This window comes from Mugil cephalus, chromosome 20 (assembly GCF_022458985.1).
Source record: "Mugil cephalus isolate CIBA_MC_2020 chromosome 20, CIBA_Mcephalus_1.1, whole genome shotgun sequence".
Classification (NCBI taxonomy): Eukaryota; Metazoa; Chordata; class Actinopteri; order Mugiliformes; family Mugilidae; genus Mugil; species Mugil cephalus.
Window position 1 is genome coordinate 8,888,810 of NC_061789.1, and position 18,658 is coordinate 8,907,467.

General features: G+C 40.4%; 2 protein-coding genes and 1 long non-coding RNA gene across 4 annotated transcripts; 2 read left to right on the plus strand and 1 right to left on the minus strand.

The window, feature by feature from the left end:
• The first annotated feature begins 123 nt into the window (after positions 1-123).
• Positions 124-6,229, plus strand: rcn3 (reticulocalbin 3, EF-hand calcium binding domain). Of its 2 annotated transcripts, none has more exons than XM_047572393.1 (8): positions 124-229; positions 1,792-2,018; positions 2,171-2,364; positions 2,544-2,716; positions 2,844-2,904; positions 2,986-3,077; positions 3,381-3,488; positions 5,930-6,229. In XM_047572393.1, exons 2-8 carry the CDS (start codon positions 1,804-1,806, stop codon positions 6,035-6,037), a joined length of 951 nt encoding a protein of 316 aa, XP_047428349.1. In that variant the 5' UTR covers positions 124-229; positions 1,792-1,803; the 3' UTR covers positions 6,038-6,229. The 2 variants fall into 2 exon arrangements, with proteins under 2 accessions (XP_047428349.1, XP_047428348.1); XM_047572392.1 differs by lacking the exon at positions 5,930-6,229 and adding an exon at positions 4,199-4,808.
• A 73-nt stretch (positions 6,230-6,302) lies between these two features.
• LOC124998169 (nitric oxide synthase interacting protein) lies at positions 6,303-11,700 on the minus strand. The gene is made up of 10 exons (XM_047572395.1): positions 11,605-11,700; positions 11,248-11,351; positions 10,595-10,700; positions 10,377-10,458; positions 9,866-10,001; positions 9,404-9,555; positions 8,841-8,957; positions 7,862-7,932; positions 7,637-7,745; positions 6,303-6,758 (listed from the first exon to the last, which is right to left on the minus strand). Exons 2-10 carry the CDS (start codon positions 11,315-11,317, stop codon positions 6,687-6,689), a joined length of 915 nt encoding a protein of 304 aa, XP_047428351.1. The 5' UTR covers positions 11,318-11,351; positions 11,605-11,700; the 3' UTR covers positions 6,303-6,686.
• Positions 11,701-17,864: 6,164 nt separating this feature from the next.
• Positions 17,865-18,506, plus strand: LOC124998117. The gene is made up of 2 exons (XR_007111025.1): positions 17,865-18,015; positions 18,335-18,506. It is a non-coding gene; the product is annotated as an uncharacterized LOC124998117 (long non-coding RNA).
• Positions 18,507-18,658: the final 152 nt, after the last annotated feature.

Here is an 18,658-nt window from a genome sequence, read left to right on the forward strand (position 1 = left end):
CGTGACAACGTGGCGATTACCAGCCAATGAGAAGGCACCGTGAAGAGTTTGACAACCACGTCACACCTTTTATTGGTCAACGTCCCCTCTGCGCCGTTGATGATTGGCTGTCTGCGATATAAGCCCCGCCTCCTCTGCCATTGCGATTTAAAGGCGCAGATTGCCAACGCGGACTGATGCTGATCGTGTTCTACGAAGGGAGGTGTCGCACGACTCTGGCGAGAAGTTTGTGAGTTCATCTTTTTTTTTTCTTGTGTGTAAAAAGTGATGCTGGAATAACAGGAGGTTGCACTATTTGTTGAAGCCTTTCTGACTCAGCTGTGAGTCTTTGTTTTATTATCAATTTCATGCAGCAGGAAGGAGGAACTCTGAATGTGTGTTTAAAGACTTTATATACTTTAATTGTTATGAATTTAAGTTTAATGTCATAGGTCCGATTGAAATTCCTGCCACGTTATCTTACACTGACTCGATTGTGTTTCTTTCTGTCAAATATGTGATGTGCTATCAACAATTTGACTTATTTCAATGTAAAGTTTAAAGAGTAGTATTTTGTATTTAGTTTTTCAGTTATAATAGCCTGAGTCTATTAGTTGCAAACGTGTGTGATTGTATGGCAAATTCAAAAGTCGGACACAAAACTCATCATTTCATTTTCAAAAGTGCCCAAGCACACGCACACGGATCTTCTGCAGATATGGGCCGATCAGTCTGCACACGTACACGGAGTTTTGAGACTAATTTCACTCCATAAATAGAACTTGGAAACACATTTAGACTAAAGAAGCTTATATCTGTGCCAAACAAGGTCCTTATACCAGACCCTGCTGGACTTGAACATGTCCTGAATACAGATCTACACCTTCATTAAGGACATTTCTATAATGTAGAAAAAGCAAATGTCATTGGAAATTTTGCAATGCAATGAAAAGGGAAGTTAGAATGAAATGAACTCCTAAGAGCTAAAATAGATAGTGTCTTTCTTCTTCTTTTAAGATGATATCTGTTATCTTTATCAAGTATGCTGATGACTCTGCCTTATTTGTCCACGTCTTGATGCAAAAGTAGCAGTAATTATCAGAATCAGCTTTAGTAGTCATGTACACGTGCACATAAAAGGAATTTAACTCCGGTCACTTTGCTCAGTGATACAAGAGAAAATAACAACACTTAAATAAGCATTTTTAAAAAAGAGGTACAAAAAATAGAAAAACTGTACAACATAAATAAGACTTTCAGATTAAAATAGTAATAGAAAATATAGGTTATAATCTGTGCCCACTCGTGCTAGAACATGTGCTGAATGAAGGTGTAGAAAGTGAGAGGTCTTGGTTCATTTTGCAGTGCTCGGAATGCAATAAAATCTATTATCATTATTATTATGATTATCATTAAGTATGCTGATGACACTGCCCTATTTGCCCATTTACTGCCAACATAGATATGAGTGCACGCAAAATGAACACAGCTGTTCCTGTTATTCAAACCCTTGGCACAGTTGAGCAAATATGGCAGTGTCATCAGTATACTTAATGATAGCTAATGTAGTTAAACGCATGCTGAATGAAGGTGTAGGAAGCTACTGAAAAATACCTAAGATTTATAAAGTCCAGTTGACTGGACAGTTATAGATAGAATTAGTCTACGGCCTTTTAAATTTGACGGGTCTTGCAAAGTCACTGTAGTCTCAAATCTGCTCACTGTACTCTGCAACTTAATTTGATTCTCTGTATATCTGTTCTTAACTACTCTATTGTGTGATGAAATCTGAATTTTGGTCCCACCCCGCAGAAGTCCCCAACGATGCTGCTGAAATCATTAGCGTCCCTCTACGTCCTGGCAGCGGTTGCCTTCGCTGTCCCTGCTCAGGAGAAGCGAATCCATCACAACCCTGATCTGAGTGACCACGCCCACAACGATGGTCAGGGCTACAAATATGACCACGAGGCCTTTCTGGGCAAGGAGGAGGCCAAGACCTTTGACCAGCTGACGCCGGAGGAGAGCAAAGACAGATTAGCGTAGGTTTCACTGACGTACCTTTAAAAAACTTGCTCTATTGAAATTTTTTTTGTTGTGCATCCCGCAGTACCTCCACCGACCCCTAGGGGTCTCTCTAACTTACTGTCTGAGTCGTGGCAATAACCCTGATCCCATCCCTCTGTCCATACAGGAAGATTGTGGACCGCATTGATACGGACAAGGACGGGTACATCAACCACGCAGAGCTGCACTACTGGATCAAACACCGCCAGAGGAGGTACATCGAGGAGAACGTGAACAAACACTGGAAGGACTACGACAAGAACAACGACAACAAGATTGCCTGGGAGGAGTACAAAAACACCACCTATGGCTTCTATCTGGGTATGTCACTCTCTCCTCAACACCTTTACTTCTCTACAAACTCTTTTGTATCCAGGAAACTGATCCTGATGCAGCTTAGAAGTCTACTTTTAGGAAATGCCCAAACTGAACCTAGAAATATTACAGGAAACATTGTTTATAGTATTTGGAGTGCTCAAATTTAAGGCTCTCCTTTTCAGCCGAGGATTTCGATGACATTGAAGACAAGGCCACCTATAAGTCCATGCTCACCCGGGACGAAAGGCGCTTCAAGTCTGCTGACCGAGACCGTGATGGGGTCGCCACGCGCGAGGAGTTCACTGCCTTCCTTCATCCTGAGGAGTACGATCATATGAAAGATGTGGTTGTGCAGGTAGAGTCTACTCACTTATCCATCAGTGACTCTGAATAAGGCTGAATTATAATGTCTGTGAGCATGCTTATTAGGTTATAGTTGCAGCAAGACTGTTGCATTGTGAATCATTTTCTCTTTTCTTTAGGAAACCATAGAAGACATCGATAAGAATGGGGATGGCAAGATCAACCTAGATGAATATATTGGTAGGTAATGCCCATTTCCCCCCACGATCAGCTATTGTGGCGGTCTGTTCTAAATTTGTGTGCGTTTCTGCTGCGCCACAGGTGACATGTACACACCAGAGTCTGGGGAAAGTGAGCCAGAGTGGGTCCTAACGGAGAGGAAACATTTCTCAGAGATCAGAGATAGCAACAAGGTAAAAAGCTACTCATGCATACTAAACAGAAAACCACATCAACAACTGAGAAACCTGAGTAGAAAATAGTCTCTATTGTGAGGAAAGCTCATTTAGACTGTAAAAGAGCTTAGTTTTGATAAGGGCTAAATTGTTGTTGTTGGTGGTGGTGGTGCGTACCTGCAGTAATCCAAGCAGGGACAAACCAATAACTGGTGACAGCATACTGCAACAAATCTGATCTGCTGCTCAGGTCTTGGTGCCATGTACAGGTCTTGAAGAGATCTCCCTACTTCACATTTATATCCTCCCTTTGTTGTGCAGGACGGCTACCTGGATGCTGGTGAAGTGGCCCACTGGATTTTGCCTGGGGAGGTTGATCATGCTGACAATGAAGCCAAACACTTGATCCATGAGACGGACACCAACAAGGTAATCTCTACAGATATCTGCAACTGAACCTGCAGAAACCCCTGGTCAGACCCCGACGGCAAGAAAGCGATAGAAGATCCATTCCAAATACTGCTGCTTGAATCTACACAGGCTACATTGTTGCACCTCTAGTGGTGAAGACAGTTGGGTTTGGCATGGATATCCATTAAACTGGAGTGGAACCATGTTATCGATGGCACATACACCGTTTAGACCAGGGCTCTTCAACATTTTCGAACTCCTACCTCTTATATGTGTTCTATATTAAACACGGTCTAGTGCTATTCATGAATATACATTATTATTATCATTTTACATTCCATATTAAGCTATCCCTTATACCTTTACTTAACTATGTTGGATTCTTGTTAACGTTAGACTCGTCATGGCGTCCACTTTTTTTACAGTCTGCAGCCTCAATGGATAACAGAAGTTAGTTTAGGTTAACAATATTTTATCAGTCTATTAAGTGCATGTATATTACCACAGCCTTGTAGTATCTCTATGCACTGACAGCCCAACACCTAACAATGCTGTCAAGGATTTTTGTTTATGCTTGAACAATTGGGTTAATTGTGGGTTAATTATTAACTAAGTTTCTTTCTCTGTCTCTTTTCTTCTGTTCTGCTCTTTCCTCCCTCCTTCCTCCTTCCTCCTCTCAATCATAAATGAATGAACCAATGTTGGACGGAACCTTCATCAAACAACAGGACGAGAAAATAACCAAGAAGGAGATTCTGGCCAACTGGAACATGTTTGTGGGAAGTCAGGCCACCAATTACGGGGAAGATTTAACGAAGAGACACGATGAACTTTGATGACGTTCAGAGGGAAGCTCGGCTGGGTTTACATTTCACTATTATGGAGATATTGGTTACAGTTGTATAAGGGTGGGGGGTGGGGATGGGTTAAGTTAGTAAAGCACAGTTCTGACTCTTGGTTATGCTGTAATCAAGGGTATAATCACATACCCTTGTCCATGCACTCACACACACACCACTCAACATCCACACAGACAGTACAGTAGCAGTACTTCCCAATGAAGTCACATACTGTGTATGTGAGCACAGGTGATACTGATGAGCAGGCAGTTTGTTTTAAATATATGTCCTTTTGTGTTGTTGTGTTTTTTTAATAATAATTTTTTTATTCACACTTTGCCGTTGTTCAGTAAAAACTGTAAATCTCCAAAACACCAAAAAATTACTGTGGCTACTGTCCAACTTGCACTGGCATATAAAACTCAAGAGGCTCAAAAGTGTCCACAAACACACAAGGGATGCAGTTGTTCTTATATAATAAAATGTGTAAACACATCCACATGTGCTGTCAAAGGTGTATGAAATACAGTTACTGTTGTTACTGATTTTTTTGAGGGGGGGTCGACTATTAAAGTCATCTTTTTTTCTACGTAGCCATGTGCTTTTTGTTAAGCTCAAATCTTTGAAACGTTCATCACTGTGGACATTCTGCTCAGTGAAGTCAATGAGAATATTTACTAATAGTTACAGTTTTACACGTCTCAAGCAAATCATACTGTTTTGAACATTGGATTGATTATCATGTAAGAAGAGGTAATGAGATCAAAAAAAAAAGTCATTAATGCAGGGTGTTTGGGTTCCAGCTATGAAACACAGCACAGAAAAATAAAATAGACCGTTTTTAAAGTTTATCCATTCTCGACCCTGATAAAGAAAAACGGCTTGAATTTCAATTTTAATTTTTGAAGTTGAAAATGAAAATCGAGTACCGCTCATTTTTTTATTTTTTTTTAATTTCCTTTTCTGACCGAAAATCCATTGACCAAAAGATATATGGTTCCTGACTTGGCACAAGGATTACCTCTGGAAACTGGGCTCAGTTTTAAGGTGAAGTTTTTTATTATTTTTATTTATTTGGAAATCCCTTCTTTTGTTATTGAGGATCATGTAATCTATGTCACTTTGGAGCAACTTTCTAATGGATCATCCAAACCCAGATGAGATTACATATTACAAAAGCTGCAAAGAACAACAGGTAGAATTTCTTATATCATATTGGATTCAATATATTCACTGAATAAAACAAATCCCCTTCAAACTTGTTTCATTCTGTCAGAAAATGGAATTGACTGGATATGAGAAGCAACTGTATGTATGGTTTTAATATTTTTGTGCAATTAGAATCAATATGCGATTGCAAATTACTGCTAAAAGTATATTTTTGTCAAATATCTATATCTGAACGATTCTTTTATCTACAGCTACAAGTAATGATATGAAAAATGTTTCGGGTTGACCTCAGGGAATGAAACATTGCTCCTCACTTGTCATCCTTAGTTATATGACTCACAAAGCCACTCTTGGCTTCAGTCACCGTATAAAAATAAAATGTGTGGGTGTACCAACCGAATTAATCTCCACATTTCACGCCCCCTCTCTGTCCTCTGTCCCGCTCGTCAGGACGGCCGCCTGACGCTCTCCGAGGTGCTTGACAACATGGACTACATCAAGATCAGCACCATCACCGACTATGGAGGGATGACGGTGGACGAGCACGATGAACTGTGATCTGAGTGATTTGCAAACCGTTCCAACACAGAAGGAATGTGTAGACGTGAATCAGTTACTGGCCGTCGGAAATTAAAGACAACGTAAACCTCCTCGCCGCGTGTTTGGAGCACTGACCGCAGTTTGTCTGACGCTGCATGTGGTTATTTAATATGATGTGAATCTGCATTTAATAAACACAGTCAGCCTTTGCTTTCTGTATTTTTAATGTAGTTTTGTGAAGTGATCCACAGGGGGTCAAATAATCACGGGGTATAATGTGGTCCTTAGTTCAGACATTTATTTAAATGAAAAGATACATCTGAATAGATGCGATATCAGCATGAAAACAAACGCACAGTCTTTCTCCAAAAATCTGCAAGCTCCACTGAATGACTAAAATATTCCATCTTGTATAGGTGAAGACATGTTTAAAAAGACAAATCATCTATGACAGACAGTACTTTAAATGCCAGCTGCCTACAGGAACAAAAAAAGCATGTCAACGAATGTAATGAAATTAGGTGCCATTTGTCAACATGACGGGGGAGGATATGAAAAAACATGACAAAACCACAATACCCCTTCACACTTCACGTAACAGCGACGAGGATGCACTGTGGAATCATTGTGACAAGGCTGGACGGTCTTCACGTCCTCCTCCGTCGTCTCACACTTGCATCACCGGCCGAGCCTCTTTGGCGCTGAGGGCCACTCCAGAGGCCGCGAAGCCGGTTCCACCCTGCAAGGACACGACAGAGCATCAGCACCACTTTAACACTGAGTGACAGGTTCATGTCTGAATCAAGTTCAGACAGAGAGAATAAAATCTTTTTCCCTGCAGACTTGAGAACAGCTGCAAAGATGCGTCGATGTGATCGCTGGCTATGTAAATATGTCACAGTGTTTATATTCATTCCCAATTGTAGCAGCATCATGGTATTTGGTCAATTTCAGTGGCTTTTGTCCGGTTCTTGGTTGGTGGCGTCCGCGACCCCTAGAGGGTCCCTGGAGGTACTGCAAGGGGGTCGCAAAATCAAGTGGGGTCAGACCAGTAACACAACAGCATAATAACCCATAAGAACCAACAACTCCAGACTTTTAAATTCTGGAGTAATTTGAGTAAATTAGGACACAGTTCTTCATTGGTTGATTAGACATTTTTCTAGATTTTTTGGATTAAAATTCCCCACAAAGTTAAATTTCTTTAAATACACAGTAACATTAATCCACCATATTTTAGTCAAGGGATGAATGGAGGCGGAAGACATTATCTTTCAGTCAGCGATATAGGAGCTATCGCACCGTTTCACACAGAGGCCCACACTAGCCGAGACCTTAGGTTTTTTTTTTAATAAAAAGATCTATAAAACTGACATAGATTTCCATTAATGTCATGCTTTAAAGCAACCTTTAGCAGATTTTCCAATTACAATCAGCACAAGCCATTAAAGTTCATACATCATGCTATTGATGAATAGTGCCATAAAGTAAATGTAAAGTGAGGCAATTTACTTGAAAAATCAATAAAATAACTGATTAATTTACTGAGAATCCTCTATATCAAATGATATATATGTATAATTCTGGTTCTTATAGTAACTGTTAACGTGCACATACCCTCTGCAGTGGTATGATGTCTCTGTCGGTCAGTTTGTCTCCAGATATGGGGTCGATCATGTCCTTCTTGATCAGCCTCTCCACACACTCCTGCGTCACGACTGTGCCCCTGAACGCAGCAGAGAGTGAGTCAGTTGTTCCCCATAGAGACTAACCCAAGATTTAATTATTTATTTATTTATTTATTTTAAAACATCCAAGAGTCAGACTGAGGTTGTCACTCACGAGGGTCGCAGCACAGCACAGGGAACGCTGTTACCCAGGGCGTCTCTGGTCACTGCACACACATATCTGTCCTGAAGAGAGAGAAGAAGAGATCAGACCACAGTAACAATGCACCAACACAGTCAGTCAAAATAGCGTTGATGTGGTATATTTATGATTTACGATACGATACGTATCACGATACTTGAGTCACGATACATTATTGTGATATTATGATATTGAGATAAATTGCAATATTCTACATATTTCACTGAAATTTTAAATGCAGCTTAAAATATAAGTTGTGTATATGTACATCAGGTGACAGTGATAAGTCATTGGACTAATTAAATCAAAAAAACAATATTAATCCAAATGATCCGTTTCCAATTTATTGCACTTGCTCAAAACTTGACTTTTTCTATTAAAATCGATATAACAATAAAAAAAAGAATAACATCACATCATATATATTTAAATTGTATGTCTATATCAATATTTATGTTCTGCATATATGTTATATATTTATATGGATGTTTATATAGAATAAATTGTAATACAAACTGAGAAATAGTCAAAAAGGGTTAGGAATTTAAAATAGTGTTTACTTCTTCCTACTCCCTGTTTGAACAGATGGTCTGAGTTTCTGTTATTTTTTTTGTTTTGTTTTCTGGTTTATAATCATTATTTCTTTCTTTCATGCATACAAATGGTTACATATTTTTTATACATGTTTGAAATGTTCAAAAATAAATTCATTCATGTCCAGAAAACAAGTTAATATTTGACAGTGCTTGTAAATCATTTGTAAATCGTTGTGTTGCAGAGTTAGTGCTGCAGGTCGCTGTTATTAATGTACCTTGTTAATAATATTCAGTTACTATTACAAATGACTTTTTAAAATCATTTTATTGTCACGTCTACCAAGCCTGAGTGCCAGCGGTGTATGAGATAAGGCCTCAGCTGTTTACACTGTTGGTGGTGCGCTGAGTAAACTGACCTGGCGGTTAAGAAGCGCCACGCGGTCCAGGCTGGGGTCCAGGGGCGTGAAGCGCACCGTGATCAGCTCATTCATCTTAATGGGGCGTCCAGACATGGGACACAACACTGTCTTACTCTGAAAGATGTTTAAGATGGAGAGAAAGAGGAATTATTACAATAAAAATAAACGGATGTTAGATTTGATTTTTTTTTTCCACAGGAGCCTGTTTTTAACTATTACTTCATGTTAAAATGGCTTAAAATGGGAAAGTCTGTTGCTTAACGAGAGCCAAAGAGGATCCAGGGTCAACCTGACTTCTGACTTTTAAATTGTGTCAACATCAACAGAACAAATAAAGTATATCACATCACAAACATTTAAAGCAAACCGACAAACTTGGTGTAATGCATGAGCCAAACCTTCTCCATCTTAACCCTTGATCTGGTGGCTCACAACAAAACAGTACAAGCACACACACACACACTCAAAAGTACACCTGAATTAGGCCCAAATCTGCTGTTGTTGTTTTTTTCCACTGTAGAAAAAAAAGTTGAAATAAATCTGAAGACGAAGGCACTCACAGGTTTTTTGATAAGAGTGGGCTTGGCCTCCGGTGTCAGAGAGGGAATCCAAAAACTGGGCAGGCTCTGGCTGGAAGAGGGCGCTGCACCAGCAGTGGAGGACTCCCCTGAGCTGCTCTGGGGTTTGACCTTCTCGTCCCCTTTGCCCTGAGCTGTAGGCAAAAAACACTTTGAGTTTTATAATTCTACTGTGAGAAATGACAAAGAAAACTTGTTTATTTTCACATATATCTGTTCTCAATATGTCAGCGAGAACGAGAAATTTAAAGCAAGATACAAAGTAAAAACCACCAGGAAAAACATTTATGAGATTTTTAGACATACAGTGTTGTTGCTCATCTGCATTAGAAACACAATATATGTGAAGATAATGGAGAGAAGAGCAGTTTAAGATTCATCCATGATTAGTTAGTCAGCTTTCTCCATGAAGACAGGAGGCAGTAGTGTGCCACATGTACGCACCAGATGTGAATGGGTTGATGGGTTTAGACACGATGCTGTTCTCCCTGGTCTTAAACCTCTCCACCCTCTCTCTTTCCTCTGACTTGGACTCAAGTTGGCTGTTGCTCTTCTGCGCCTGCTTCTGCTTCTCATACGCCTGAAGAATTAGAGGAACAAAGGAAAGTACCCACAATTTAAGATGTAACTCATTTCCAATCTTACCTTTAAATTCAAGAAGTTGACAAATGACAAACATTTTAAGTCATATTTGAATCCCCAACTTTGTACATCTTAGGACACCAGCGTGGTGTTTCAGACTGCTGTGAAATGCAATTTGGTAACATAACATCTGATGCTGCTCGCAAAACAGATGTTCCAATCCAATCCTGATGCAGATTCTGATGCCTGAACTATGCCCTATTTTTCACTGCAGAGAACTGATGCAAACCCAGTCCTTTGTTTTTTTTTGTTTTTTTCTAAGTGACCACAAACAGATAAATCTAAGATTGCAGGGTTGCTTCCCCCAACTTACCTTCATTTTCTTGGCAATTTCTGTCTTCTGGTGGAGGATATATTCAAGAATGGCCTGTTTTTCATACAAGTATCCATCTGGACTGAGGACAGCAATAGACAGAAGACACACAATGTTTCTACGTGTGATCACATATTACGGCTACTCCCGATGTTTGTCTGCGTGAATAAATCCACCCGGACTGTGTATGCGTTTGTGTGTTATAAAGAGGAACATACGTCACCACAGGATCCTGGCAGGGCTGCAGGGACAGGCAGCAGCAGTCAAAGTCTTTGATTGCATCTTTTCCCAGTCGAATGCTCTGTGTCCCGTAACCAGACGCCGCTGAGCAGAATGAAAGACACATAATATAAAGTTAAACGTTACATTGGAAGATTACACGGGATACATTGTAAAAATCTACACTTACTGGCCACATTATAGGTGGACCTGTTGAACTACTATGCAACATTTGGTTGTTGGGGTCAGAAGTTGGTATAAACTAAATGAAAGCATGGCTCCATCCTGCCTTGTGGCTGGTGGTGGTGTTGGTGGTGTTGGTCACAATAACCACATTTCTTCCACAAGCTTGGTTTGAACTGCTGCAGGTCACGTTTGTGTGTCAAAACGCACTGAATTGCCGATGAGTGGATATTCGCATTGATTTGCGGTTGAAAAGACGAATCTAATGAACTGGCTGGTGTATGTTTATCTGAGATTGATTGGTTCCTGTATCGCCTACAAAGAGGACTGATTGTGTGGCATGCATCGGCTGTTTCTGAACTCTAATTCCTATTTTAAGGCGCCAATTAAAGAGGAATAAAAAGAGCAGCCATCACTTTAAAGTGAATGACCAGAAAAACATAACTTTAGTTCCCAACATGGTTCTTACCTGTATCCTTCTTCTTCTCGTGGTACGTGTACACAGCTCCGGCTGTACAGTTCTTTCCGTGGCGAGTCATTGTGCCAAGGGTTAGTTTTTCCTCATTTAAGTACCTAATATACAGGAAACAGAATTTTTTTTAAAAAAAAAAGTGTTATATTAATGCGTTTCTAAGCTAGTTGCTAAGATGCTAACGATAGCTCCTAACGTAAACATGAGTTAGAACGAGCACGGTACTAACGTGTTCTGAAAAAAATACTAGAAGAATAATATAGGAAAGGTGCTAAATATGTTGCTCTATAACAATGCCATTACTAGTTCTGCCAAGAGTGTATAAAAATATAGAGAAATATGTCCAACACAAACCACAACACAACTTCTTCGTCGTTTCCTTCTTCTACTTCCGTCTCCTTCTTCTTCGTTGGTATTTATGGGCGGTTTCCCAGATTAAAGGCACATTACCGCCACCTACCGGACTGGAAACAACGTGAATCAAAGCTAAACAAACCAAAAAATGTTTCATTTAACAATAAAAAGTGACGATTAACTAATTTCTTTATATTCATCCGTATATTATATGTCCTGCTATAAGGTATTAACGTTAGACTGTTTCCTTTTTATTTATTTTAATGTATGGATCTGTTGTGTGTGTATGAAACATGGATGAGATCTGTGGAAAACTCTTCTCAGAAAAGTGAGTGTATGTCTTATGTTTGTTTCCAGCCTATGAATTTACCAGCACCAACATGCCTTGTCACGTTATATAGCTGTCTTCCAGATAAATCATCATCCCAATACCCCTGCCTCACTGTCTGTTCATGTCACCTAATAGGTACCGTTGAAAGATTCATTGCTATGTCTTGATTCTCCAAACATTTAGATATCTGGTTGGGGTTTATTGGCTTCAAAGTGCAAAACCTATTACATTACTTGATTATTTTCTAATTATGCTAATAATGCTAATTACACAAGTTACCAAACATGCTACATGTAGCAACCAAGTTGAACCAAAAGACCAAAAGTAGTGTTCGGGTGGGACACTGCCTCAGTTGAACATTTGAGGACGTCCAGTTCAGTTCACTAGGTGGTGCTGTTACAAAAAAACACGGATTAGGAAATGAGGCACCGGGACTGCAGCCTTACCTTTGTGACCCCTGGCATTTCAGGGATACACAGTTGAAGAATGAGCGTGACACCATATGACTGTAATGTAGCTTCACAACTGTGTTGCTACACTTTGTATAAGAGGTTGCTGCTATCAAGTCTGTTAAATGGATGAAATAAAAACAAAGTAGTTGACACACACTACCGCCGAGTTGCATTTTTGTTGCTCGTTACTTAGAAGTGAGTGTTTGTACTAGATACTCCTGCCGTCAGAAAAGCTGAATGAACTTGTACAGATGTGTTTTACACATTTACGAATTTGACAAATTCAAATTCTGAATGGAAACAGATCTATGGTTTAGTTACTGGCGATTTTATTGTTTGCTCTGCAGAGATTACAGCTGATCTTATAATGAAATGGGTTTTTGTCGATGCTTTGAATCAACATTATTCACGTACACATGTGTTAGTGGTATTAGTCAAGGACTTATTCCTGCTGTTCACACCGGCTGCAAACAGATCCCCAAAATATGAAGATGTTGTAAGAATAAAATCTAACACCTTCATTCTGGGGTTAAAAAAATAAAGGAAAAGAATATCATTTTTAGTATTCTTGTTTGGCTGAAAAACTAGAATTGTGCAGTAAAATGTTGTAGTTTAACGACTACAACTTTGGGAGATAGTTAATTTAACTACAATTACTCAGAAAGCTGAAGCCGCATGTTATGACTCTTTAGGCCATTTCGCTTTTTTTTGGTTTAGGAAGGTGGTTTATTATACATATCAGCATTATACACTTCTTTTGGGTAGGTGTGAGTCAAGAATCTTTCAGTGTGGAAATACACATACAAACTTGATTGAACATATATGTGTATATAATCCACTGTTTTAGAAAGAGAAGTGGAAAATAGAACATGACACTCAGGCCCAGGACTAAACTTCAGACAGCATTGTGGCCAAACTGAACTTTTTTATCTTAATAAATTTAATTTAATTTTCTTCTTTGCATTAAAACAAATGGAACACATTTTCACATATAGGTTGTTGTTCTGTTTTGCCCCGACTTCAGATCAAATTGTGTGGCCCCCGAACTAAAATTACTTTGACACCAATGGTGTAAACGTGGTGGGTTGTACTTTAAACACATTGTTTGCTGACGTGTTTTCAGTTCCCAGTTAAATTCTCATTTCAGTAAATCTGCTTGGTTAAACTGAGTCAGTTCCACGTTAATACTACAAATGCAGATTTAGTTTCTCTCACCGCTGTATTTTCTATTACAGAAATGCACAAATAATATAACGTGCTTCTGTAAACGATCAGTAACTGGTCAACTGTATTAGGGATAAGAGAACATATGCACCATTTGACACAGAAAATTAAATGATCATGAATTCAATCTTTATTTGTCTATGTTAGGATCAGTTCCAAAGCACCATTGAGCACCATAAACGTGCAAGGTGTCTTCTGCACAGCGCTTTATGTGCTTTAAAACACGACCGCACATGCTGTAAATTCTCTGCTTGCATAATAATGTGCATGTTTGTTAAACTGCAGCCACAGTTTGCACATCAGGGACACATCATAAACACTGTGCACAGAGCAAACTCTGGATCTGAATTCGCCGGTGAGAACCCCAGAGTGTTTGTGAACCTGCTGTGATGCTAGGCAGTGCCTGGTGTGTTTCCCTTATATGTCTTGTTTATTTCTGTGTCTGAACAGCAGCATTTCCTGCCTATGTGACTGTGGATTTCCTGTTAGCAGATCCCTACACCCATTTCAAATAAAGCTCCAGCGATCAGATGCACCCAATGAAACACGGCTGGCCTAAAAGACACGGCAGTCACCGGCAAGTTGGCGCAGTTCTGGGAGAGAACAGCGCGGCCAAAAGTGTCCTTCGCGTCGACTTCCTCGATTCTCAAGTATCTGGGTGGAAACAAGTCTAGAAGATGAATATGTTTCACCAAAATGGAGAATGTATCGTCTACAAAACCAATGAGAACAAACAAAAAAAAAATCCTGATAAGCACAATCAAGGAAGAGTCTCATCTCCTAGATAAACACATCCACCGGCCGCGCGTTTGTTATCTTTGGTCGTACCAGACTGGACCATATAAGGTCAAACACATCCAGGATGTTTGGTTGCCACGGTGACGCAGATTGGAGTTAATGATGGGGCGAGAGTGGTAAAGGATGCTATAGCAGATAATAAGCGCGATTGGAGCTCCTTCATAAACAACAATCCCCCACAGACGACCCCCGCCCAGAAGTTATCGAGCTCATTTCTCTTTATCTGGACTCTTTGAACAACGTGAGTCTGTCGTTATCACTCCTTCAACTTCCCGCCCACAAAAATGGGAACAACCAGAGTTCCGATATATTGAAGCATTATTACAAGTGTGACAAAATGAGACACTAAGACATCTTAATGTATCTGAATCCTAAAGAAGTCAACTTGTAACTCTCCCACTTTGACTCCTAGGTTTGTTGTATGAATGAGTCTAATCTCAACGTTTGTGACCTGGAAACGTCATATGCGTAAGTTGCATATCAAGACGTTAGAAATAGCCTTGTTAGCATTATAACAGCACATCATTTCATCTCTTCCACCACATCCCATCTGCTGGATTCAGATCTGGTGAGTGTGGAATCCATGTTCAAGAACCCAGTCTTAGGTGGCTTTGGCTCCGTGGCCTTGGTGCGCTTATGCTGGAATCAGCCTTTAGAAGATGGTGAACTGTGACCATAAGGAGACTACGGTTTTCCACAAAGGCCCAACAGATTTAAAGAAGCTGTACCCACAGATTTCTTCATAGCTGGCAGGAGTGGTCTTCCGATACTGCAGCCCATCCATCTCCACTTTAGACATATTGTGCATTCTGTGTCACAACAATTACTCTCCAACTACTCATTTTACTCAGGACTCTCTCTTTAACTTGGTGTTTGCATCTTGTGAATTCACTGGATTGTGATTTTGAATCCCAGTTATTCTGAATGAACTCTGCAGAGACTGATCGGCAGGTTGAGAAAAGGTCAAACCAGTAGGTTATTCACAGACAACCATTGCATGATCATAGTTTCTTTTTGACATTTTCGATGCTTGGTTTAAACATTACCTGAAGCTCCAGACTTGTCTCTGGAGGATTTGAGACATTATGCTGCTGATTTGTGATTGGCTGAATGGATACTTACATAAATAAACGGGTGCACACGCTCAAGCCGAATGGGAATGTGTGTATTTATGGTTTAAAGGATCTTGCAGTCTTATACAGAAGTGCGTGCGTTTACATGCAGAGCTTAATCGAGCTATGGTCAAAATTCCACTTTCTGACCACAGTCCTTGTCCCAGTTTACATGCAGCGGAAAAAAATCAAATAACTGTTCTCCTCTTCCACACTAGGTGGCGATACGTGTTTTTTCAGTGAGATAATACCACGTTAATACGACTCACTTTCCGGTTGACCTATTGCGTCATGTAATAAACAAGAGTCTTTCATGCGGCAGGCCGGCATTTCAAACAGCAACCATAGGGACAATAGTGCATTTTTTAATCTTGTACGTAATGTGCGCGCTACTTCTGGTGCAGGTAAGATATGCGCTTTCCCTCAGTCGGTTCTTCTGCTGGCTCTGTTCACCTTGTACTTAAATTCTCCTGTTATAGTCCGATTAAGGCAATAATTCGTTTTTTTTCACGTGCATATAAACACACTGACTGATGTGTTTAAAATTAAGCGTTGGATAAATTTGTACGGTCGGTTCATTACTTGTTGTGGTCCTTTTACGGGATTTGCTTGAATACAAAGTCAGACGAATTATTGCCTTAATCTGACTTTAACTGGACAACTTAAGTGCATGTAAATACGTTACCCTGACTAAGTTCTCTTTATCTGAATAAGACACCTAGATAATGCAATCGGAAATCGATTTTCTCCGCCATGTATACGCCTTAATCAGACTTTAACTGGATAACGTGTGTGTGCATGCTCCACAACCCCTGTGCTGGAGTATGACCCTCACAGAAGAAGAAGGCAAACAGAGACGGTAGAACAACCACATGAGGGATAGCACCATCTTATCTGCACTATAAGTGCGATAAAATGTGAAATTAAAAAAGCTGAACTATATAATTCTGGTCTGCCTCATGAACGACTCTTGTTGACGTATTAGGTCAACCGGAAAGGGGCCGTTGTAGGTACCGGACCTGTTCAAGATGACGTCACATTGTAGGGGATGTTGACATCAATTGGTTGGACAACAGGAAGAAGCGGAAGCATAAGTGAGGTTAGTGGCTTTAGCGGTTAGCAGGTGTTATCGAAGCAGAGCTACTTAGCGGTTTTGTTTTGTCCTTTTATTCTTTGGATAAATTGATAAAAGCTGTATTTTTTAAAAAAAAAATCTTTTTCAGGATAAAATTTCTTATATTTTTGAATAATGTGCTGTCATCGTATTTTTTCTGTTACGTGGAAAATTAAAAATTATAAATAAAAACTTTATTGAGCTATCCCTTCCAAACTCTTGTTGGCTAACCGCAGTCTGAGCCAAATGGAGCCGTATGTAGCTGAACGTACAGGCCGAACACATAGCTGAGGTCACATTGTATTAACCCGCTGAAAAGACACATATCGGCACCTAGTGTGGAGGAGGAGGAGGGGGAGGAGGAGGACGTGTTTCCGTCGCTTATTCGATTTTCTCCATTGCATGTAAACTAGGACAAAGGCTGCATTCAGTAAGTGGAATTTAGAGCTTAGCTCTGAGAGAGAGACACTCTATAAGCACAAATGCAAACACAAAAGCAAACGCAAAAGCAAACGCGAGGTGTTTCTACTCTACAAATTCATGTATGGACCCATTAGTAAGATATCTGAGTGAAGTTTAAGGTGCAGGGACAAAAAATCTTAAGTAAAGAGGATGTAGAAGTTCAATGGAGTTGGGTTAGACGTGCGGCAGGAGTGCAAAGGCCTGTCCTTGAACCAAACTGTACATGGCTGTGAAGTTTCTGGTTTCTGTTTAGTACAAAGGAAAAAAAAAAGTCTCACTTTGAAAAGTGACAAATCGGTATTTAAAAAACACCACAAGCTAATTTTGTTCTGTGACTCACGTCATGATTAGTTTCGGGCAGACCTGAAAAAGCTATAAAGTGGTTTGTGACCTTTCTTGACACACGGTGATGGATCAACAAACTCTGCGCCACTTCTGTAAAGCCAGTTTTACAGTAAAAAAAATCAACCCGAGAGATGTTTGACCTTTTTCTAACCTCTCCAGCTGTACTCCGAGCCATCAAACATTAGCATCTCTTTATCTCTCTTTCTCATTAACCCCCTCCCCCTGCTCGTGGTCTCTGGGTGTTTGTTGTTAGTTTCCTGTCACAGAGGAAGTGCCTCACCCTGCTGCCTGGCTCCCTATTGGCCCCAGCGCAGACGAACAGTGATTTTTTTGGGGGGGGGGTGTTTGAAGCAGTGCGACGGGAGGTTCGGGAGGAGGAGGAGGGGGGGCGCGCAGGAGAGGATAGAAAGAGGGACAGGAATTTGGAATCGGGAGACAAGGACATAAGATGGGTCTGAGGGCAGGTCGCAGGAGGACCGTCGTAGAGAAGGCTCCAAATATAGACGAGAGGCAGAGAGCGAGAGAGAGTAGGCGCTTCACTCCCTGGGAGGAAATGGCTTTGTGTTGCAGGAGGTAAGTAAGCAAGCAACACAACAAGGCACACGACTTTACTTTGAGAAACTCACTGGATAAACTGCACGCACTGAACTTTCACATTTTTATTGATCCGCTGTTTAACTGCCTCTTTTGAAAGTTCTTGTGAGAATTTTCTAGTATCCCATGTCACTTGTTTTGACCACAGTGCACAGATTACTCCAGGAAATTCCAAATAAATAAATGTATCTTTTGACAATTGTGACCTCACGACCTGCTGGAGACCTCGCGCTTCTCCTTTGTGCCTCCTCGGTCTGGTCACTCCCAATCCTTGTACCAGTGTCTTCATACTTCACAGTGACGCTGGACAGGGTTGGGGGGGGCTGCGCTGAGGACCTCCGCCGCCCGTCACCGCACGAGCTCGGGTGCGATCGGCCGCTGCCGACTCCTTTTTCTTGTTGATTCTTGTTGATTGTTTGAAATCTTTGTGTGGACTTTCAATAAAACAGAACACGAAGCTTGGGTGAGAACCTGTTTTTCTGTTTTACTCGCTTTGCTCTGATGAAGGGGACGGGATCAACATTGGAAAGAGTCGAAGACGGTGAGACCCTGTGATATTAAAATTAATAACATAGCATAATCTCTAAATTTTATTTTATCTTTCTTGTGTTTACCTTTATAT

Coding starts and splice junctions, on each gene's coding strand:
- rcn3 (XM_047572393.1), top strand. CDS start 1,804: ATGCTGCTGAAATCATTAGCGTCCCTCTACGTCCTGGCAGCGGTTGCC. Junction 2,717..2,843: donor TGAAAGATGTGGTTGTGCAG/GTAGAGTCTACT, acceptor TCTTTTCTTTAG/GAAACCATAGAAGACATCGA. Junction 2,905..2,985: donor CAACCTAGATGAATATATTG/GTAGGTAATGCC, acceptor GCTGCGCCACAG/GTGACATGTACACACCAGAG.
- LOC124998169 (XM_047572395.1), bottom strand. CDS start 11,317: ATGACTCGCCACGGAAAGAACTGTACAGCCGGAGCTGTGTACACGTAC. Junction 10,459..10,594: donor TGCCAGGATCCTGTGGTGAC/GTATGTTCCTCT, acceptor TGCTGTCCTCAG/TCCAGATGGATACTTGTATG. Junction 7,746..7,861: donor TGTGCTGTGCTGCGACCCTC/GTGAGTGACAAC, acceptor TGCTGCGTTCAG/GGGCACAGTCGTGACGCAGG.